Source organism: Cetorhinus maximus, chromosome 18 (assembly GCF_964194155.1).
Source record: "Cetorhinus maximus chromosome 18, sCetMax3.hap1.1, whole genome shotgun sequence".
Taxonomy (NCBI): Eukaryota; Metazoa; Chordata; class Chondrichthyes; order Lamniformes; family Cetorhinidae; genus Cetorhinus; species Cetorhinus maximus.
The window spans coordinates 89310684-89331712 of NC_135896.1; the positions used below are offsets into that span (position 1 = coordinate 89310684).

The following is a 21029-nucleotide window of genomic DNA, read 5'->3' on the forward strand; positions in this document are numbered from 1 at the left end:
GCAGTCCATTTAGTCTGCAGGTACAGAGGTGACTGTGAGTCACTGATCCTGCCACACAGAGAGCTCATATTGTGGAGGGGCGGGGTGAGGGGACTGGCATAGAGGACACCAGCAAGAGCAGCAGATGCCATGCTTCTTCATGCCTATTCCTTCTATGCGAATGAGCTCACTGTTCTGGAGAACGCTGCCAAAGAACCCCAGTGGTCTAGGTGCAGTGGAGCTTTCACATGGCATATACTAGCCAGAGGGTTGCTGCTGTTGACTGGCAGCATGTGTATGCCACCTGCATCCCAAGTGCTTTCAGACCATTTTCTCTCCTTGTGCGAGACAAATTGGCACATGATGAGCACAAGAGAGAGAGGATGGGAGAAGGCATGGCTGTGTTCCAGCACCAGAAGCCATACGAAGAGCGGGATGCCAAGCTGGCAGGGGAGGATCGGGACCAGGGCATGTGGAGATGGCAAGGTTGGCATCCAGCCTCCATCCAGTAAGGAACAAAGCTTAATGTCTGTACTTAGAAACCTAAGGCTCATGCATGGTGCCACATTGGAGGCAGCCCATGCAGTCACTCACTCTCTCCTCTCGCAATTGCAGGCGCCACCAAGGAGAGGGTGAGGCCAGACCCCGAGGCTGGGTCCACCACATCTGGCAGCCCGCAGATGAGTGAGGAAGATAAGGGTGCACAAGACATTTCAGCTGTAGAGCCATCACAGCAGTCACCAGCACCCTTCCCCAGCCCAGCGACACACACTTTGGTAGGTTCAAAAGTTAGTTCACAGGGTTTCACATTCTGGTAGTCACCACACGGACACATTTTCCACACCAGGAGGAGGCAGGGATGGCACTCAGAGGACTGCTGAGGAAAAGGCCTCTGCAAGGTCCAAGTCAAATGATGAACCTCTGCGGCTGGTCCTACACAGGAAACTTGACCTGCAGCAGGAGGCAGGGGAGCAGAGATGTTGGAGGCCCTGAACAGAGCAGCACGTGAGGTGGAGGAGTCCGTCCACCTGCTGTCTGATGAAGTGGTACCGACATGCTCACACATTGAGGTCTCCATGGGGAGGCTGGTGTACGCCATGGGGCCCTTGTCCAGCAAAATGACCAGTTTTTGCCAGAGATGAGCACAGACATTCACTCCATCGCTGTACCCATGGGTGAGGTTTTGCAGTGGCTACACGAGAGGGTGGCAGGGCATCTTGACCTCCATCCAGGTGCCCCTTCTCCTCAAGGAGTCAAGGAGGGGCCCTTGGGCACCCCAAGGGAAGAAGAGAGGCAGGAAGACACCCATTGGCCCTCCATTCAGGCCTCTCAGAGGGTGTGTGGCCCTTCGAAATCCCCTTAGTCTGTGACCCCATCAGCCTCGGCCTCTGTGAGAGCTGCACCCGAGCAGAAGACCCAAAATAAGCCAGGACCCTCCACGCCTCGAGGACACAGATGACGCCCACCAAAATGATCAAGGACAACAGTCTGTACTCACCTGCCCCCTCCACAGCCTCACTTACCTTACTTCAACACAGCCTTTCCCACCCTCCCACTCCTTAAACCATCTCACCCATTCCATAGTCCCCGCAGCATCCTACACTTTCCCCTATGACCCGCAACCTCCCCTGTCCCCTTCTAGGTCTGCACACCTGCTCCACCTCTTCATTGCTCTCTACCAATCTAATGCCATACCCCCCACCAACACAGACCATCGTCGCCTAACAGTACCTCATTCAGCCATCTACCTCTAGCTAGAGGATCCAGGTCCTGGAAGAACAAGCACCTCAAGGATTCACATCCTGAAAACACCAGCAGTTCAAGGATCCATGTCCTGGGAGCACCTGCAACTCGAGGATCCAGGTGATGGATACTCCACCCACCCACCCACTGCTGCACCTGATCTCCCAGGGTCCAAGGCCCAAGAGGCCTCCACCTCTTCCACTTTCCACAAGCTGCCTCAGGCCTTCATCCAGGTAATTTCTAACATATGCATGCCATGCTGGCTCAGACATGTTCCGCCAATGGAATGCAAAAGGGCTTCCCTACAGCTGGTGGGAATGGCAACCAGCCATTATCCCGCCACGATAGACAGGACTGCAAATTCCCAGTGTCGATTCCCGCCATCAGGATACTGATTTTACAGTGCCTGCATGATTGCCCACCCCCACCCGCCACTACTCACAAGCACGATTCCACCAATAGGCTCCCTGAGCTCCCAAGTAATTCAAAAAAGGCACCAAGCTTGAACATATTCCATTTTTTTGCAGAGAATGGGTCCCTCTGTGTGAGTGTATGTCACTTCTAGCTAGCACAATTGAGCCACGTTACAACTTAACTGATTATCTTAAATTGGTTGTTAGTGTAGCCATTAGCACACTTAAGATTGTTCAGCAAGTGCTGCCCAATCACAGAAATATGCAGCAAGGCAACCAGCATCTGAAACAGGAAAACAGGTTACTGTTTTGTGTGGACATATGTTTTGGAACTACAACACTGGACAGAAGAACATCATATTAAGCATCTACAGATTTAATTGATTCTGTTCGTTGAAGCAGCTATAATCCAGTGACCAGCTCCCAAATATTTCAGTTTCTGTTCTGACGACCATGAGCTACAGAATGTAATAATTTTAAAAGCAGTTTTGTGCAGCAAATGTGTTAACTTATGATAAGAAGGGACTGATGCCACTGATGTCCCACGTTCCTCCAAATCTAACTCAGCGATTGTTAAGCTTTTGTCCACTGACATGAACAAAAATAAAATATATTATTATGGAATCTATCTCATTTTCTAAAGATTTGAACAAGCTAGAGTTTTAATTGTAACTCTTAATAATGGTGCTGGCATAAGCAGGAACTTATTCCTGTTCCTCCTATACCAGTGACCAGATACTGAAAAGAATTAGTTTTTGTTGAAACTGAAAAGAATTCGTTTCAATTGAGTTTTTGTTACTGATGATATAAATAGAGTGAGCACAGGCACAATGCGCTGAATGGCTATCTTCAGCACTGCAAGATTCTATGATTCTAACCAGCAAGAAACATTTGGTAGATCGATTCTTTTCTTGAAATGACAGTAATTTCTCTGCACTTTCTATCCAAACCCTGCGATGGCTATGTTCCAGTCATCTGACTTCATGCAGCTAAAGACCTTCAGGTAACATCATGTTACTGATGACCTGGGACAGACAGTACCCATAATGTTAGACCAATGTGGAACATGCACTGTGAAGGCCAGTAACCGAACCACACTGGCAATCGACTCTTTCCAAAAGTTAAGGCTTGACGAATGCCTCTCAATTTTCTAAGGAGAGTTTTAATGTAAAAGGATGAGTGAGAAATAATTACTTAGGTGCCCTCATGTTTACCGTAACCCTATACGAATTGAGTTTGCTGAAGTAGATTTACTAGGTAGGTTTTGGCAGAGCAGAGGGAGGCTTCCTTTACGGGATGTATACCATTCCACATTTTTCAGGATCGTGGTTCATTGATGGCCTATTTTAAGAGAATTGTTATTTACAGAGAGGTAGAAATAAAAGTGGATCTCAGATTCCTAATTCATGAATTCATTGCTTTAGAGGCATTTTGCCAGCCTTGGTGCAACATGGAAGTGAGGCATTAGTTAATTTCCAATGCATAGCCATTGCTGCATCATGAACATATGGGTGGTGCTGATGCTATTCAACCTGCTGCTGCCAACATGGTGATTCTGGAGGGCCAGTGTACCCCTAAGTGCTTCTGAACTCAGCCTCAGTACCTGAACAGATGCAAAACACTGAACACTGGCATCTCCCTGCAGTGCAAGGGAGATCAAACTCCAATGACCACTCATGTGCTACCCTCCCTTTCACTTTGGCCACAGCATGTGCATGGCTTTGGGTGACAATGATGGAATGAGAGGCATAGGAGAGCAATGGATAGACAGAGGTCCAGTCATTATTGAGGGACTTCCTATTCTTGGCTTCAAATATAGCAGTTAGTAATCACAGTTAATGGCTTTGCTGCTAAATTATGCTTTAGACATAGATCCAAAGTACAAGAGAGATATTAGAGAATTGGTGCCCATTCACAAACAGATCCTCCAATAACCTGTAGAGAATCTTTATGCTCTGCACATCTGACCTTATTTGTTTGGCCCTAAGTTTCCTGAGCCAAGGAGACAGATCGTGGACAAGCTGAGCTTCTGTGGTGAAGGTCTTAGGATTATTTGTTCAAAGGTTCAGAAAATTCTTCAGTCAACCCGGCCATCAGCACTATACTGCCTCAGTCTGAAGTAAAAGTAAACTACTGAGAACTGGGTTGACACTACCACAAAATCATTCCATTTCCGAGTCTTCTAGGTCACAAAGAGAGGAGCCTTCAATCTCAAGACCTTAGATGTAGTTCAAACCTCGATTTCTATAAATGAAAGGTTGGTGCACTCATTCCATGTGCTGTCCAACTCCTGTCCACAAATTATACTCCCATCATATTATAATTGGTTGCAACTTAAAATTTTATATAATTACACTGTATTTTTTAATCCACTTTTGGACAAAAATGTATATGCCTATAATAGTTAATATCAGAACAAGGCTTGCCCTATAACTATCATTGTAGATAATTTGTATATAAAAGTCAAATAACCCTCAAATTAAATAAAACACTGGTAGTGAAAATGTATGGGCCTTACACAACCTGTGAAGGATATCAACCACATCTATATTTCTGATGTGGCTTTGAGGATCCCAGGCAAGACTTTTGAAAACAAGCAGCACTAAGTAATAGATCTATGCAGTGCAATAGGAATTAGTGTTTTCATTCTTTATATAGTCTCTCGCCAGCATGTCTCTCCATTCTTCCAATCCCTCTCTGCGCGTCTCTCTGTATTCTGAGTCTAGGGGCAGAATTTTCCGTGCCTGCTGGTTTCGGGCGTGTTCGGTGGCGTGAATGGACAATATGGCGAGAAGGCCAAAAATCGGTTTCACAGCGTTCTGAAATCAGTTTGCAATCGTCCGCTCAGCCCATCATTGGCGGGCCACATTTCCTGTCATCAGACGCCGGGAACCTCATTGTAATACATCTGCATATCATTATAAGGCCAGCCCGCCAGAATCATCCGCCCGCATTGGATCATCCAGTCACATCTGCAGCAAAACACGCCGGTGTGTTTCACAACAGCATTTTAAGGCGCGCAGTGCGTGGGCTGCACTTTGCTCGGGATTTAAAGATTTGTTTGCCTACCTTGCTTCGGTCAGCCCTTGCAGTCATCAGTGCCAGGCCTCACAGGCAGCACCACATCACTTTTAGGGGGGCTCACGGGCAGGTCTCTACCTACCAGACCAGCCATAAGGTGGAGATGGTGGTTGCAGGGCTAAGACTTGTTTGGGGAAGGGGGTGAAGTGGCCTTAGACAAGGGAAGAGGCTGCAGGGCAAAGGCTGTTCTGTAGAAGGAGGGTATACCAGGATGAGTGTGGGGGCACATGTTGATCTGTGCAAGTGGCCTCAAGATGGTGAGGGCTGAGGGGGCAGTCTCCATAGGAGATTGAGGCGAGATGGGAGATGTGAGGGCGTGTGTGAGAGTGAGTGGTGATGTCCCTTGAGCTGGCATTGAGTGAGATGCCAGTGGATGTGTGATGGGCTTGTGAGTGTGTGAGTTTAGAGTGATGAGATGGTTGCCATACCCTGGCGGCACAGATGAGATCATTCATACTCTATCTGCATTAGATGGCCAGCCTCTGGTGTGCAGTATTGGCACTGATCACCACTGCCACCACCTACCAAGCCGGAGTGGTGAGATTGCCAGACCTCCTGCAGCCAGAGCTGGGCCTCCACAGCATCCAAAAGGTGCTTGAGGGATGCGTCACTAAACCTGGGGGCTGAAATCTTCTTGTCTTTTGGAGCCATGTCTTCTTTGCAGCAGCCCTGTGCTGGAAGCACTGAGAGGTGTGCGTGCAGCTATATCTTAAATGTAGTGCCTGGTATGTTGAAGCGGCACAAGGCGGGTGAAGCAGAGCCTGTCTGCCATTAAAACGACGTGTTTTCCGGGAATGCACAGTTAATGTGGCAGGATTGGGATGATACGACATGAGAATCCGCATTGCGGCCAGTGGGTAAAAAGTCGTTTCTCCCACCCGCTACTGGACTTAGTGCAAATCTGAGACGATTCAGTTCTAGATATTTCTGCTGGTGATATTAGCCATAGGAGGATAATATTTGTATCACATTCCTTTGTCTACTTTACTAATAGCCACCTTAAACTCAGTGGTTTAAATGGATTAACGTCTGTGTTCAAATAGGGGACAGAAGAACATCATAGAAAAATAATTGTGTTCATCAGCTAACATTGCCATCAGTAGCTGCAATTACTATTGCACACTACTACTTGTATATCAATAGCAATGCTACGTCCATCAGGCATTACTAGCCTATTCACCAATGTTCCACTTAAGGAAACCATAGATATTTTCACTGCAGCACAAGATCATGGTGATCTAGACCCACCACCATTGTGTGAATGAATACTTATTGAAGTGATGAACTCGGCAACTTGCTCAGTTGAGTTCTGTTTTAATGACACCACATATACCCAAATAGATGGTGTTGCCATGGGATCCCCTCTAGGCCCAGTTCTCGCAAACATCTTTGTTGGGTTCCATGAGAAACATGTCTTCAATGGAATGACACCTAACCTCCTACCCCTCACGTTTTTCCAATATGTGGATGATATGTTCGCTCTATTTAAATCTGCAGCTGCATATAATAATTTCCTTACATGTCTTAATGGGCTCCATCCTGCGCTCAAATTCACCTTCGAAATAGAGCAGTCAAATAAACTCCCCTTCCTTGACTTCCTAGTTGAGAAATCTGCCAGGGGTTTCTCTACCATGGTCTACCGCAAGCCTACCTTCACTGGTCAATATATGCATTCTTACAGTTCCACGTGCTATAAGATTGGTCTTATCGACAGCTTTGTAAATAGGGCCCAAGCCATTTGCTCACCATGCAAGCTGAAATAGGGTGCATCAAAGGCATCCTACAGGATAATGGCTACCCTGACCAGATTATTTTGCGCTGTATATCATGAACAGACTGAAGGCCATCATTTTCAGCCCTGAAAAGTACCCAGTCTACCTCAGATTACCCTGGAAGGGCAAGGTATCTCAAAAGTTTGAGCAACAGGTGAATCTAGCTGTTTCACACTGCTACTATGCAGTAGCAACATGAGTGGTATTCACCACTAACAGGATGCTGTGATCAAGCCAAAAAGACGTTCTGTCTATCACACAAATGAGTAACATGGTATATGAACTTCAGTGCCAGTGTGTTGCTAGGTATATAAGCTGTACGTCCCAAAGACTGGCGGATCATATCAAACAGCATGTCCCAGCGCTGGACGCAATGGGTAGGGTACAGACTGTACTCAACCACCCTGTGCTTGCAAAACTCAAAACACAGTGTCCAACATTAGATATGATTCCGCAATTCAACAACATTTGCTAAGTAATCCTCAATGTGCTAAGAATTATGCTGACAACAAATTTATGTTTGTCAGTCGGGCTCACAATGTGATGCATTTGCATGTACTGGAAGCTACATATATTAATACACAGGGCCCTGTTCTTTGCAGACAGAAAGAACATGTACACACATTGCACCTGTTTCAGCTAAACAAAATAAGTGACAGCCATTCGCTGACTAATGGAAAGGTGTTTCCATTAGTAGGAGAGATTAGGGCCCGAGGGCACAGCCTCAGAGTAAAGGGAAGACCTTTTAGAACAGAGATGAGGAGAAACTTCTTTAGCCAGAGAGTGGTGAATCTATGGAATTCATTACCACAGAAGGCTGTGGAGGCCAGGTCATTGAGTGTATTTAAGACCGAGATAGATAGGTTCTTGATTGGTAAGGGGATCAAAGGTTACGGGGAGAAGGTGGGAGAATGGGGTTGAGAAACTTATCAGCCATGATTGAATGGCGGAGCAGACTCGATGGGCCGAATGGCCTAATTTTTGCTCCTATGTCTTATGGTCTTATGGACTCACTCCTCAGGGCAATACCTTGACCAATCAGGTTTAAATTTCAAACAATGGTTGGCAGTTAACTGTCAGTCACCATCACTAGTGCATTCTCCATGGCAATACCTATAGCAATCAGAGTCCACTTGCCAACCAATCAACACTCTCTTCACATGCAGTATAAATTATTATTTTCCCCTTATATTGTGGTGTCCTGATGAGTGCAAGATGAAAAGCTTCGACATGTCTCTTTTTTCAGCAATACTCAAATTATATTGCCCTTTACTCTCTCCATCACTTTCTTTCTCTCTGTTTCTTACCACTCCTTGCCTTGCCTACACCCTCTTCTTCCATTTTCCTCATTTTTTTATTCCTTTATCTTTTTGCTCCTTGCTGCATCCTTTCTCTCCACCTCACTTCCTGACCAACCCACTCTGTAATTTTTCCTTTCTCTCATCCTTCACTCCATTTTTCCCTCTCCCTCTCCTTCATCTTTCTTCCACTCTCTCCCACTCTCCATTTCCATTCTCCATTATCCATTATCACCTCCTATTGCACTATAAAACCTCAATGCTCAGATACTAAAGCTTCAATAAATTAGTTCCATTACTAAAACATAACAGTCTCCAGAAAATACCAAATCAATTCATGATATAAATTCCACTTTGTTACTACATTTATATTTTGTTTATGTTCTTTAGAAAAATATTTTTGGGAAACATTCCAACAATAATTACATTCTGTTGATTTTACATGGTTTACTACAAAACAGATGCTTAAATTTCCACCTGCTAAAACTTTACAATTCTTTCTGTCAAATGCCTCCTACACAATTTGGTGCTGATCTCTCACCCTTGATGTATTTACATTAATTATCACATATATTAATTTGCTGTTTAAAGGAGTTCCACTCCAGCAGCCCTTGAAGAAGTTCAGCAATTGCTGCCTGACAGTCATTTTGCATAGGACCATAGGTAAGTAATTCTTTAGGTTATGATTCTTGTTGCCTTCAATTCTTCCTTACTTGCATTGCAGGCATTTTTCAGTGTGCAGTTGTTTAAATGTTAAACATATGATTTAAACTTTATGGCTATAGGCCTCCTGCAGCAATGCAGTAATTGTATTGTTGGTATGGACGAGTAGCCTTTGAAAGCCAACAGACAAAATTCATACTACGCAAAAAAACTCCAGAAGAAAAGTTAAATCTTCTCAAGTGATCATTGAGTTGTAAAACAAAAATCTGTTCAGGAACATCAAAGACAGATGGTCCTTTAAGGAAAACAGAAAATGCTGCAAAAACTTAGCAGGTTTGGCAGCACCTGTGGAGAGAGAAACAGAGTTAATGATTCGAGTCCATATAACACCTGTTATTCAAAATTAAAGCATTGAGGATGTTTAAATCACTTCATACACGAGACTTCTCAACACTTGCACAATGCTGGTCAACGTAACGGACAGCTTATCTTTCCAGTTCAGAGCCCTGTGATCAATCACTGCAGTAAAAACACACCTAACTTAAAAGGCATCATCTAATAATGATATTTGAAGTTGTCAAAATATTTAACACTTACCTGTCAGAATGCAGCTGACCCCTTAGGAGGCTTCCCCCAAGATCCCTGAACTCTCTTACCTGTCAGGTTTTCCAAACGCCCCCACAACCCACCCTATTCAATGAAAATACCATGGGACGTGAAAAACAAATCTCCCTTACTTCTGTTAATGGTGACCTGTTGGATCTTGTGGATCCTAGCTGCAAATTTGTTGTGGGGTGGTGGTCGAGTTGGTACTATAGATAGAGTTGTTCAACAGACACTTCTTAGGTGGAACACATCCTGTTTATTTACAAGGTACTCAGCAGTTACACATGTGTGCTTTCACATCAAGCCCTATCTCCATACTACCGACTACTAACTATAGACTACTGGCTACAGAGTTAGCCCGTGCTACTATCCTATTGGTTACACAAATTCATGTGATTTTCCTTTATAACATCCTTCTTAAAGGTGTACCACACATTAGATAAACCATAATTACCACATGACCCCAGTGTCATAATGCGTGAGGGGTCACAACCTGAACCTAAACCAGACCTCTTCCCTGATATGAGAAGTTTGTGTGGGGCTTTTTTTTAGGGGGAAATTCAAATTTCTTGTCCCATGGTCTCAGTTTTGCTGATTCCCACACCCGTTCCCTACTTTTTTGGAACACAAAATTCCAGCCCTGGGATTGGATTCATCCTGAGCAAATACTGCTGCTTGGATTAGCTCCTTTCTGACTAAACATTGTACCTTGTCAGAAAAAAAAATGCTTAGAAGCAGTATTTGGTTACAAATGAGATGGGATAAATGGGATTATTGGCTAAATAGTATAGATTTCGAACAGATCTCGGAACTCAAGGCTGGGCAACCATGGGGTGCTGTGGACCATCAGCAGCAGAATTGTACTCAACCACAATATGTAACCTCATTGCCCGGCATATTCCCCCACTCTACCATTACCACCAAGCCAGGGGATCAACCCTGGTTCAATGAAGAGTGCAGGAGGGCAGGCCAGGAGCAGCACCAGGCACACCTAAAAATGAGGTGTCAACCTGGTGAAACTACAACACAGGACTACTTGCATGCCAAACAGCATAAGCAGCAAGTGATAGACAGAGCTAAGCGATTCCACAACAAATGGATCAGATCTAAGCTCTGTAGTTCTGCCACATCCAGTCGTGAATGTTGGCAGAAAATTAAACAACTCACTGGAGGAGACTCCATGTATCACAGTATCATTACAGTGCAGAATGAGGCCATTTGGCCCATCAAGTCTGCACTGGCTCTCTGAAAGAGCATTCCACCTCGTCCCACTCCCTTGCCTTATCCCGGTAACCTTACTCATTCCCTCTCTTCAGGTAGCAATCCAATTCCCTTATGAATACTTCAATCAAACCTGCCTCCACCATCCTTTCTGGAAGTTTGTTCCAGACTCCAATCACCCTCTGGATGAAAAAAAATTCTCCTCACATCACATTTATTCCTTTTGCCAATTATTTTGCATCTCTGGCCTCTAGTTCTTGATGTTCTCTTGAGTGGGAACAGTTTCTTACTATTTACCCTGTCCATAAACAGGATCTTGAATACCTCTATTAAGTCTTCTCTCAGCCTTCTTTTCTCCAAAGAAAACAGTCCCAACCTCTCCAATCTGTCCTCATAGCTACAGTTCTTTTTTGCTGGAATCATTCCTCTGAATCTCCTCTGTACTTTCTCCCAAGCCTTCACATCCTTCCTCAAGTATGGCGCCCAGAACTGGACGCAGTACTCCAGATGAGGCCTAACTCTTATACAAGTTAAACATGACCTCCTTACTCTTGTACTCAATACCCCTATTAATAAAGCCTAAGATACTATATGTTTTATTAACTGCTCTCTCAATATGCCCCTGCCATCTTCAATGACCTATGTTCATTTACACCGAGATCCCTCTGTTCCTGCACCTCCTTTAGAGGCTGTCCCTTTATTTTATACTGTCTCACCATATTTTTCCTGCCAAAATGAATCAGCTCACACTTCTCTGAATTGAGCTTCATCTGCCACTTTTCTGCCCAATCCACCAACATGTCTATGTCCTTTTGAAGTGCAGGACTATCCCCATCACAGTTGACAACATTTCCAATCTTCGTATCATCTGCAAATTTTGAAATCATGCCCTGCACACCACAGTCTAGGTCATTAATATATATCAGAAAGAGCAAGGGTCCCAACATTGACCACTGGGTAACACCACTACAAATCCTCCTCCAATCTGAAAAACAACCATTCATCACTACTCTGTTTCCTGTCACTCAGCCGATTTCTTATCCAAGTGCCTACTTTTCCTTTTAGTCCATGACCTAGAATTTTTCTCACAAGTCTGTTGTGTGGCACTGTATCAAATGCCTTTTGAAAATCCATATACAGCACATCAACAGCATTTCCCTTATCAACCTTCTCTGTTACCTCCTCAAAATACTCCAGCAAGTTAGTTAAACATGATTTCCCCTTAATGAATCCATGCTGGTTTTCCTTAATTATCTTGTCTAAGTGACTATTGATTTTATACCATACTATTGTTTCCAGAAGTTTCTCTATCACTGAGGTCAAACTGACTGGGCTGTAGTAGCCAGCTTTAGCTTTACGTCCCTTTTTAAACAAAGGTGTAACATTCGCAATTCTCCAGTCCTCTGGCACTTCCCCTGTGTCTAAGGAAGACTGGGAGATTATCATTAGTGCCTCTGCAACTTTCACTCTCATTTCCCTCAGTGCCCTTGGATGCATCTCATCCAGTCCTGGTACCTTGCCTATTTTAAGTAAAGATAGCCTTTCCAACACCTCCTTCCTCTTGATTGTAAGTTCTTCTAGTGTACCAGTTACCTCCTCTTTCACCTCGGCCTGGGTAGCGTCTTCTTTCTTTGTAAAGACAAATGCAAAGTACTCTTTCAACACATTTGCTAGTTCTACATGCAAGTGCCCTTTTTTGTCCCTAATCAGCTCTACTCTTTCTTTTACCACCCTTTTATTATTTACATGCTTATGGAAGACCTAGGGATTCCCTTTTATGTTCACTGCCAGCATCTTTTCCTGCTCACTCCTTGATTTTCTTGTTAGTTTCTTCACTTCCCCTCCAGTCCTTCTATATTCAGTCTGATTCTCCACTGTATTTTCTACCAAATATCTGTCATATGTGTGCTTCTTCCTTTTCATCTTTACCTTTATCTCTCTCCTCATCCAGGGTGCTCCGGATTTATTTGTCCCACCTTTCCATTTCAAGGGAATATACCTTGACATTGCCGGCAATACTTTTTCTCTTAAGGCGGCCCATTGTTCACCCACCATCTTTTCTGCCAACATTTGATTCCAACTCACTTGACTCAGGTGCACTCTCATCCCATTGAAGTTGGCTTTCCCCCAATTAATTACCCCTGCTCTGGATTGTTCCCTGTCCTTTTCCATGATTAACCTAAACCTTATGATACAATGGTCACTGTTTCCTAGAGCCTCTCCCACTGTTATTTGATCCAAATACTTGGGCCAACTCATTCCTCAGAACCAGGTCCAAAAGTGGATGTCCTCTCATTGGACTGGAAACATACTGCTATGGAAAATTATCTTGAACACATTCCAGGAACTCTCGCCGCTCTTTTCCCTTTGCAGTATTCCTATCCCAGTCTATATCTGGATAATTGAGGACCCCCATTATGATTACTCTATAATTCTTGCACCTCCCAATAATTTCTTTGAGAATTTGTTTCTCCACATCCCTTCCATGAGTTGGTGTTCTATATATTACACCAATCAATATTATTGCACCTTTTTCATTCCTTACCTCTAGCCAGAGAGATTCTGTCCTTGACCCCTTTGGAACATCCTCTATCTGCAGTACTGGAATGCCATCTTTAATCAATATTGCCACTCCACCCCCACCCCCACCTTTTCTTCCTTTCCTGTCTCTCCTAAACACCTTGTGCCCAGGAATATTTAATGCCCAGTCCTGCCCTTCTTTGAGCCCGAGTCTCTGTTATAGCAATTATATCATAATTCAATTCGTCAACCTGTGCCTGCAGTTCACCAATCTTATTAACCACACTCTGTGCATTCACATACATGCACATAGCCCTGATTTAGACATTTTAACTTGCCCCTTTATTCTGACCCCATCTAACTATCCCCATCCTCAATGATGGGAGAGCCCAGCACATCAGTGCAAAAGATAAGGCTAAAGCATTTGCCACATTCTTCAGCCAGAAGTGCCGAGTGGCTGATCCATCTTGCTGTCCTCCGGAGATCACCAGCATCACAGATGCCAGTCTTCAGCCAATTTGATTCATTCCATGTGATATCAATAAATGGCTGAAGGCACTGGATAATGTAAAGGCTATGGGCCCTGACAATATTCTGGCAACAGCACTGAAGACTTATGTTCCAGAACTTGCCACGCTTAGCAATAACCTGCTCACTGACGCGCAGTTTGGGTTCCACGAGGGCCACTCAGCTCCTTAACTCATTACAGCCTTGGTTCAAACATGAACAAAAGAGCTGAACTCCAGAGGTGAGGTGAGAGTGACTGCCCTTGACATCAAGGTAGCATTTGACCGAGTGTGGCATCAAGGAGTTCTAACAAAACTGGAGTCAATGGGAATCAGGGGGAAAACTCTCCACTGGTTGAAGTCATACCTAGCACAAAGAAAAATGTTTGTGGTTGTTGAAGGTCAATCATCTCAGTTCCAAGACATCACTGCAGGAGTTCCTCAGGGTAGTGTCCTAGGCCCAACCATCTTCAGCTGCTTCATCAATGACCTTCCTTCCATCATAAGGTCAGAAGTGGGGATGTTTGGTGATGATTGCACAATGTTCAGCACCATTTGAGACTCCTCAGACACTGAAGATGTCCAATGCAGCAAGACCTGGGCATTATCCAGGCTCAGGCTGATAAGTGGCAAGTTACATTCATGCCACACAAGTGCCAGGCAATGACCATCTCCAACAAGAGAGAATCTAACCATTGTCCCTTGACATTCAATGGCACTACCACTGCTGAATCCCCCACTATCAACAGCCTGGGGGTTACCATTGACCAGAAACTGAACTGGACTACCCATATAAATACTGTGGCTACAAGAGCAGGTCAGATGTTAGGAATCCTGCAGCGAGTAACTCACCTCCTGGCTTCCCAGAGCCTGTCCACCATCTATAAGGCACAAGTCAGGAGTGTGATGGAATATTCTCCACTTGCCTAGATAAGTGCAGTTTCAACAACACTCAAGAAGCTTGACACCGTCCAGGACAAAGTAACCCATTTGATTGGCACCACATCCACAAACACTCACTCCCTCCACCACTGATGCACAGTGGAGCAGTGTGTACCATCTACAAGATGCATGGCAGGAACTCACCAAGCCCCCTTAGACAGCACCTTCCAAACCCACGACCATTACCATCTAGAAGGACAAGGGCAACAGACACATGGGAACACCACCACCTGGAAGTTCCCCTCCAAGCCACTCACCATGCTGACTTGAAAATATCTCACTGTTCCTTCACTCTCGCTGGGTCAAAATCCTGGAACTCCCTTCCTAACAGCACTGTGGGTCTACCTACACCACATGGACTGCAGCGGTTCAAGAAGGCAGCTAACCACCACCTTCTCCAGGGCAATTAGGGATGGGCAATAAATGCTGGCCTAGCCAGCGATGCCCACATCCCATAAATGAATAAAAACAAAGAAATGCTACTGAACACTATGGTGATAAATATGAAGACATAATCCAATTCTCTTAATGGGATCTGTGACCACAGGTTATATGGAACGCAACCAGCCAGTTTGACTTTGGATTACAGACATGAAGGAGCGGCCGGTAGAAAGGGAGCCAGGTGGGACCTGTGCTGTTCCAAGTTCCATGCTTCGTTTTGTTCCTACAGAAATAGATGAGGTCCTTTCCTGCACATGGTTGACTGCTATGTCTAACTAGGATTTAACAAAGTGAATAGACCTGCACACATAAAAGAAAGGCAATAAAACAAATGCAAGTAACCAAAGTGGAGTAATTGTGCTACAAGCCAAAGGAGTAGCACATGATCTGATGGCAGGTCATTGAGCTGAACATTAGTCCCCTTATTAGTGGTGATGGGAGAGGGAGTGGAGTGGGTGCATGAGGCTTGTAGTGGTTGGGACACATGAGTATTTTGGAGGTCCCGCTGGATTTTACAGCAGAAGCTCATTTGATTTTTTTTCACCATTTCCATGCAACCGGCTGGACTCAGAGGATGGCTGGCTATCAGGTGGGAAGGCTTGAGCTGGAAGGGCATGGCAGGCTTGTGTAGAGTTAGGAGGGAGGGGCGGGTGGGATTTGTGGATTGGAGGGAGAATGCACGAGGAGCAATTGAACAGATTGCGGGGTGTGGACGGTGGGGGATGTGAAATTGCAGTGGGCTGGGGGTGAGGTTGAATAGATTGCAGCTTGCGGGGAGAAAGGTCAGGGATGGAGAATTGATCATGGATTAGGAAGCAGAATTTGTTTGAGGAGTGAGACAAGCACTCATGCTCCTCCTGACTCACAAGCAGTGCTGCAAAGGCACTTACTTTATGGACTTGGACTTTCGCATCCCTCTCCAACTTCCAGTTTTCCCAATCGCTGGGTTCTCGGAAAACACAGAGTGCAGCAAATAAGTCTGGAAGCCTGAGGCCTCATTCACATATTATAAATGACAGGCTCGCCTCTTGAGAGCAGGTTAGTAGACTGCCCCCAGTCCATCCCTCCCCTGTTAAAACACAGTGCACATATTTGGGATAAGATGTGCTCAGATTTCAAATTTTTGATAATTTAACACCTTCCCCCTCCCACCCATTGACCCTCTGTCACTTGTCAAGGGGAGTTAAAATCCCCTCCACCCCACCCCACCCTGCTCCCTTTCATTAACTCTGTTTATCGCTAGGCAGATGCTGTCTGACCCCATCAGTGTGTCCAGCATTTTCTCCTTTTATTGCAGATTTGCAGCAATTTTGTTTTGGGGTAAACAGTGATTGTTGTTGGTTAGGCTTGTGAGAAGCAGAATTGACAGGTATAACACAGTCATGTGGGAAATTAAGATGTAGCAGCTTAGCTGTCAAAGACATGTAACCTTAAGAAATTGATAAAAGTGAATGGAATGGAGGCTGGAGAGACAGTTTAGATTTAATTAATTATGGAAAAGTTGGTTAATGTATGAAGTGCATTGTCAAGGGAGGCAAGAGGAGGCTAACTCGAATTGTGTAAGTACCAGAAAAACAGTTTGGTGGCAGAGCATGAGAGATATTGTGGGAAGCATTTCCTAAATATTGGATTATGTCAAATAGTTGGCAATTGTCTTTTCCCATCCTGTACATTCCTATTTACCTGAGAATCACCATAGTACTCAGCTGTAAAGTTACCAACGGAATGGCCATGCCAAAAACATGCTACTGCTCGAGGATTAGACAGAATCTTCACAGCAATGGATCATTTGAGAAAGTATCAATATATGGGCCTGAATTTTTTGGGTGGCGGGCTTTCGCTTCCTGCCATCCGAAAAGCCCCCACCGACTCCGAGTGGCCTGCAGCCATTTCACACTCAAACGAGCGTTGAGTGGCTGCAGGACGGACTTCCACCCCTCCACTCAAGAGGAAGTCCCGCCTTAGTGGCCAATCTGATTATCCGGCAGCTCTCCTGTCCCTGCAGTGACAAGAGTTGCAATGGACTGGTGAGGAAATACAGGAGGATGCCAGAGACTGAGTCTAGGCACCAGAGGCCCATATAACTTTAATGGGTCCCAGGGTGGGGAGGCTGGGAAGGCCTGAGGGGTTGGGTGAGGGGCGGGGGGGTGGTGGTAGCCGTGCAATGGCAGCACTCGAGGTCTCAGGGGAGAGGCCAATGTTGAGGGAGGACCGGAGGCCACCTGATCTGGAGTGGGGAGGTGGGGGGGCGTCTGACTTCAGAAGGGGGCTTCTGATGGAGGTGCCCCCGCCCCCCTCCGCTTCCCACCTGGGATCTAACTCCGTTGATTCTCGGGCTTCCCCCATGCAAATTCAATCCTCCCGCCAGCCTAAAAATTGAGGTTAGGTGGGAGATGGCCCTTAAGTGCCAATTATTGGCTACTTAAGGGCCTCAAATGGGGCAAGCATAAAATCACTGTGTGGTCGGGGTGGGCAGGAATCCAGAGGGAATCCTGTCCCTTCAATCTCACGCTCCCCCCGTCCAACGAAAAACCTGCCAGTGGGGGAAATGTAAAATTCTGGCCATTAACTGGCTTTAAGGCAATGGGAGAAGCTTCACTCACTATCTAACCCCAGCAGGACTTGATTTAATAGTTAGATGTTGGCACCAGAGCACCATTTTTCTGATTACATGCTCTTAGTAATGAGTGTCATCAGCTGGGAGCACACGTTGAGAGATTGATAACATCCTTTCATCGGTTTTCTAATCGTCAAAATGTGACAAATGCACCAGTGTTCCATTCCATCCCATTGATAGCTTGCCTTCCGCTGAGCATACATTCACCAATTAAAATGAAATATTATGGCATAAAGATAGGAGAAAAGAAATTATTTGGGAAGGAAAGAAATAATGACATATCCAGTGGTTGCGATGAGCCCAACCCTGGTGACCAATAGTCTGGAGAAGATTGTACTCGTACCTGGGAATTTGATGAATAAGTTGCATTCGGTTAGATAGCCATTAAAACACCTACATTTTTTTTTTAACAATAAGGATTTTATTTGGAAATTCAACCAACCTATTCTTTGCTATTGCAGGAGACATTTTTTTTCTTCTCATTTGTAGCATTTACACACCGAAACCAAAGATGTTTATCATGGACAATTTGGGCAAAACTGGCAATGATGAATTGACAGCCTGCTTTGTATCAACTTCAATAGGAAAGGAAATTCAGCAGAGTTCAAAATGGGGGCTGCTGGTTTGTGATCGCCCATTTGCTGCTACTGCCCAAGGCATTTATACCCCAAAGCGGTCAGTCAAGGGGCAGGAGCTGAATGGCCTGATTATTAAACTTCCATTATCTTATAAGCAGATATTGTTATAATTCCTGCATATCCACAATAGTTGTGCATGAAGATGTAATTTCTTCTGCAAAACACTTTGGAATGTTTCGACTCGAAAGTCCCTATATAAATGCAAGGATAATATAGGAAATATTTCACAATGTTTATTTCCACTGATAGTACAAACAGTATGAACAGCATATAAATCTCACTGCTGATTTACTGCCAAGGAAAATATGGAGTCTTGCTTGTAAGGGTATTTTTAGCAGTGTTATTTCTGATATAGTTTAACTCAATGGAATAAAAAACACTTTAGTCAGTGAGAAGCAGATCCAATTAGTTTAAGTAGCACTTGATCTTCTGGTATTTCTAAACCTCTACACCACCCGCATTCTAAGCAACACTCTGAACAGCTTACATTTTTGTTGAACAAATTTAATTTACTGTAGTTTGTGTTTTCTACTGATATGTTCTGATGCATCATAGTGGAATACATATTACTGCTCCCCCCACCACCCCAGCACTCTTGCTCAGTCCAATTTGTGTGCTTTACTGATTTGCATTACATCATGTAAGTGCACCACTGTAAATTGACAGTCAATATTGTTTCCAGCAACTGACATTTTTGTGCAGAAATTAATGGATGATGTTTCAGGGCATATGGGCCAAGTACCTGCTACATGAATGTCACAATGAAATCAGCATCCACAGGATAAATGAGCATTCTGTGACCGGACAATCTCAAGCTGTAAGAGTTGTGCCAAATGAATGGTTAACATGCAAAAGCATTTCAATCCTCGTGTGAAATAGGAAGAGAGAACAATAGAAACTGAAAGTATTTAGCGCTTCAGTTGTTATGAGTGTGGGACTTTACAAAATGGTTATGTTTTAAAATGGCTCCTTTAACTTAAAGTGAAACAGAATGCTCTGTAGAGCTCATACTAAACTTCTGCCCGGTGACGGGCCCATCTGATCTGGCTGTCATGGGGAAAGAAACCCAAACCGAAAATCAAGTGACAGTTTTCACACCTTGACAGGGAAAGAAGAATGGTGACTTTTGAGATGCAGACTAGAGAAGGATTGGAACTCTCCCAAGATTAGGTTTTTGCTGTTCTGTAAGAAATAGTGGGGAGCAGAAGAAAATAGATTTCCCAGAATCAACTAAACCATTTAAAGGGGTTGGATACAGGAATCTCTAGAATTCCGGATCATCAGGACTGTGGTAACCTGAAGGAAAGGGGAATTCATCAAGATGAACTTTTGCTGGTGGAAATCAGATCTGGAATACTCAGACTGAGTAGAACAATTTTTGAAGGACACAGGAGGATTCAACCTGGCGAGGCAAGGAGAAGTGAGCCTGTTGGAAAGCTAGGATTAATTTGGGATTTAATCTTGCATTGCTACATATCTGCCAGAAGCATAGCATAAATTAAAAACATTTCATAAGGCATATTTCAGGTTCAATTAGTTAGTTAGTGTGAAAATACCTTTTCTTTAGTTTTGTGTATTAGTTGTCTGGCAAGTAACATTTAGTCTATGTTGATTTTAGTTTGTTTGTTAGAGTAAAAGTCTTAAAATGTGAAATCTTGTCCTGTGATTCTATTCATTGGTTGCTGGCGAACTCATTTTTTTAACAAGTTATTGGTCTTCATGGGAATCACAACACAATGACTTCTACTTTCGTGGGATAACTGATCCTTTTTGGTTACATAGGATTAGGTGAAGAACACGTGGAAGAGGCTTGTGGGGAGCATAAAATAACCGGCTTCCATATTGTAAATTCTATACAATTCTACGACTAACCTTTTAAAAAAAAACTTGTATATTTAAGTTAACGTCAAAATATGAGAGATGATAGTCATCTTTTGGACATTGGTTAGCTCAATTGGCTAGTTGGCTAGAATGTGACGTAGAATGACACCAACTGCATGGGTTCAATTCCTGTACAGGCTGTAATGGTTCATGGAGGACTTGCTTTGCCCCATGTTTGATGTGAAGTTGTGCCCCTCAAACTATATAACCACTTGTCTCTCTCTAATGGAGAGAGATGCACATGCTCCTTCATGGACTGCAGATAGTTACTATGCCTGGTGCACATAAGCTAATGGGATGCAACAGGCTGGAAACTTGGTGGCATTGCGGTCCACAAAATCATCATGGGCACATTTCTGGGTTGAAGAAAACTGGTGGCAGAGGGACTCATGGCAAGATTAAAATAAAGCTTAGGTGATAGCATTTTGATGTTCACTCAATATTCCGAAGTTCCAATCTTGTACAGTACGCCCAATGTGTAATGGGCAATTAGTGTTTCTAGACAACGAATTATATACAGAAATACATTTACAGGGCACCCAGGAAGAAGGTTCAATGTATAATTTTCAGGCCACTTCTGCATTGTTTTTCTTTATTTTCTTTTGTGTTTTTTTTTAGGTTTTCTCTAGGTTTTTCAGGAGCCTTTGTGCTAATTGCTCTGCTATTTTTATCATATAGCTGAATTAGTGCCACCAATGACCTTCTCAT

The 21029-nt window shown here is 44.1% G+C and overlaps 1 protein-coding gene across 1 annotated transcript in view; it reads left to right on the forward strand.

The window, feature by feature from the left end:
* Nucleotides 1-374: 374 nt before the first annotated feature.
* The window catches only part of LOC144693422 (deubiquitinase DESI2), a 114937-nt gene continuing 94282 nt past the window's right edge, over nucleotides 375-21029 (forward strand). The window contains exons 1-3 of the mRNA XM_078563299.1: nucleotides 375-465; nucleotides 595-755; nucleotides 1734-1955. Coding sequence (XP_078419425.1) covers nucleotides 375-465; nucleotides 595-755; nucleotides 1734-1955 — 474 coding nt within the window. The remainder of the gene's footprint in view (nucleotides 466-594; nucleotides 756-1733; nucleotides 1956-21029) is intronic.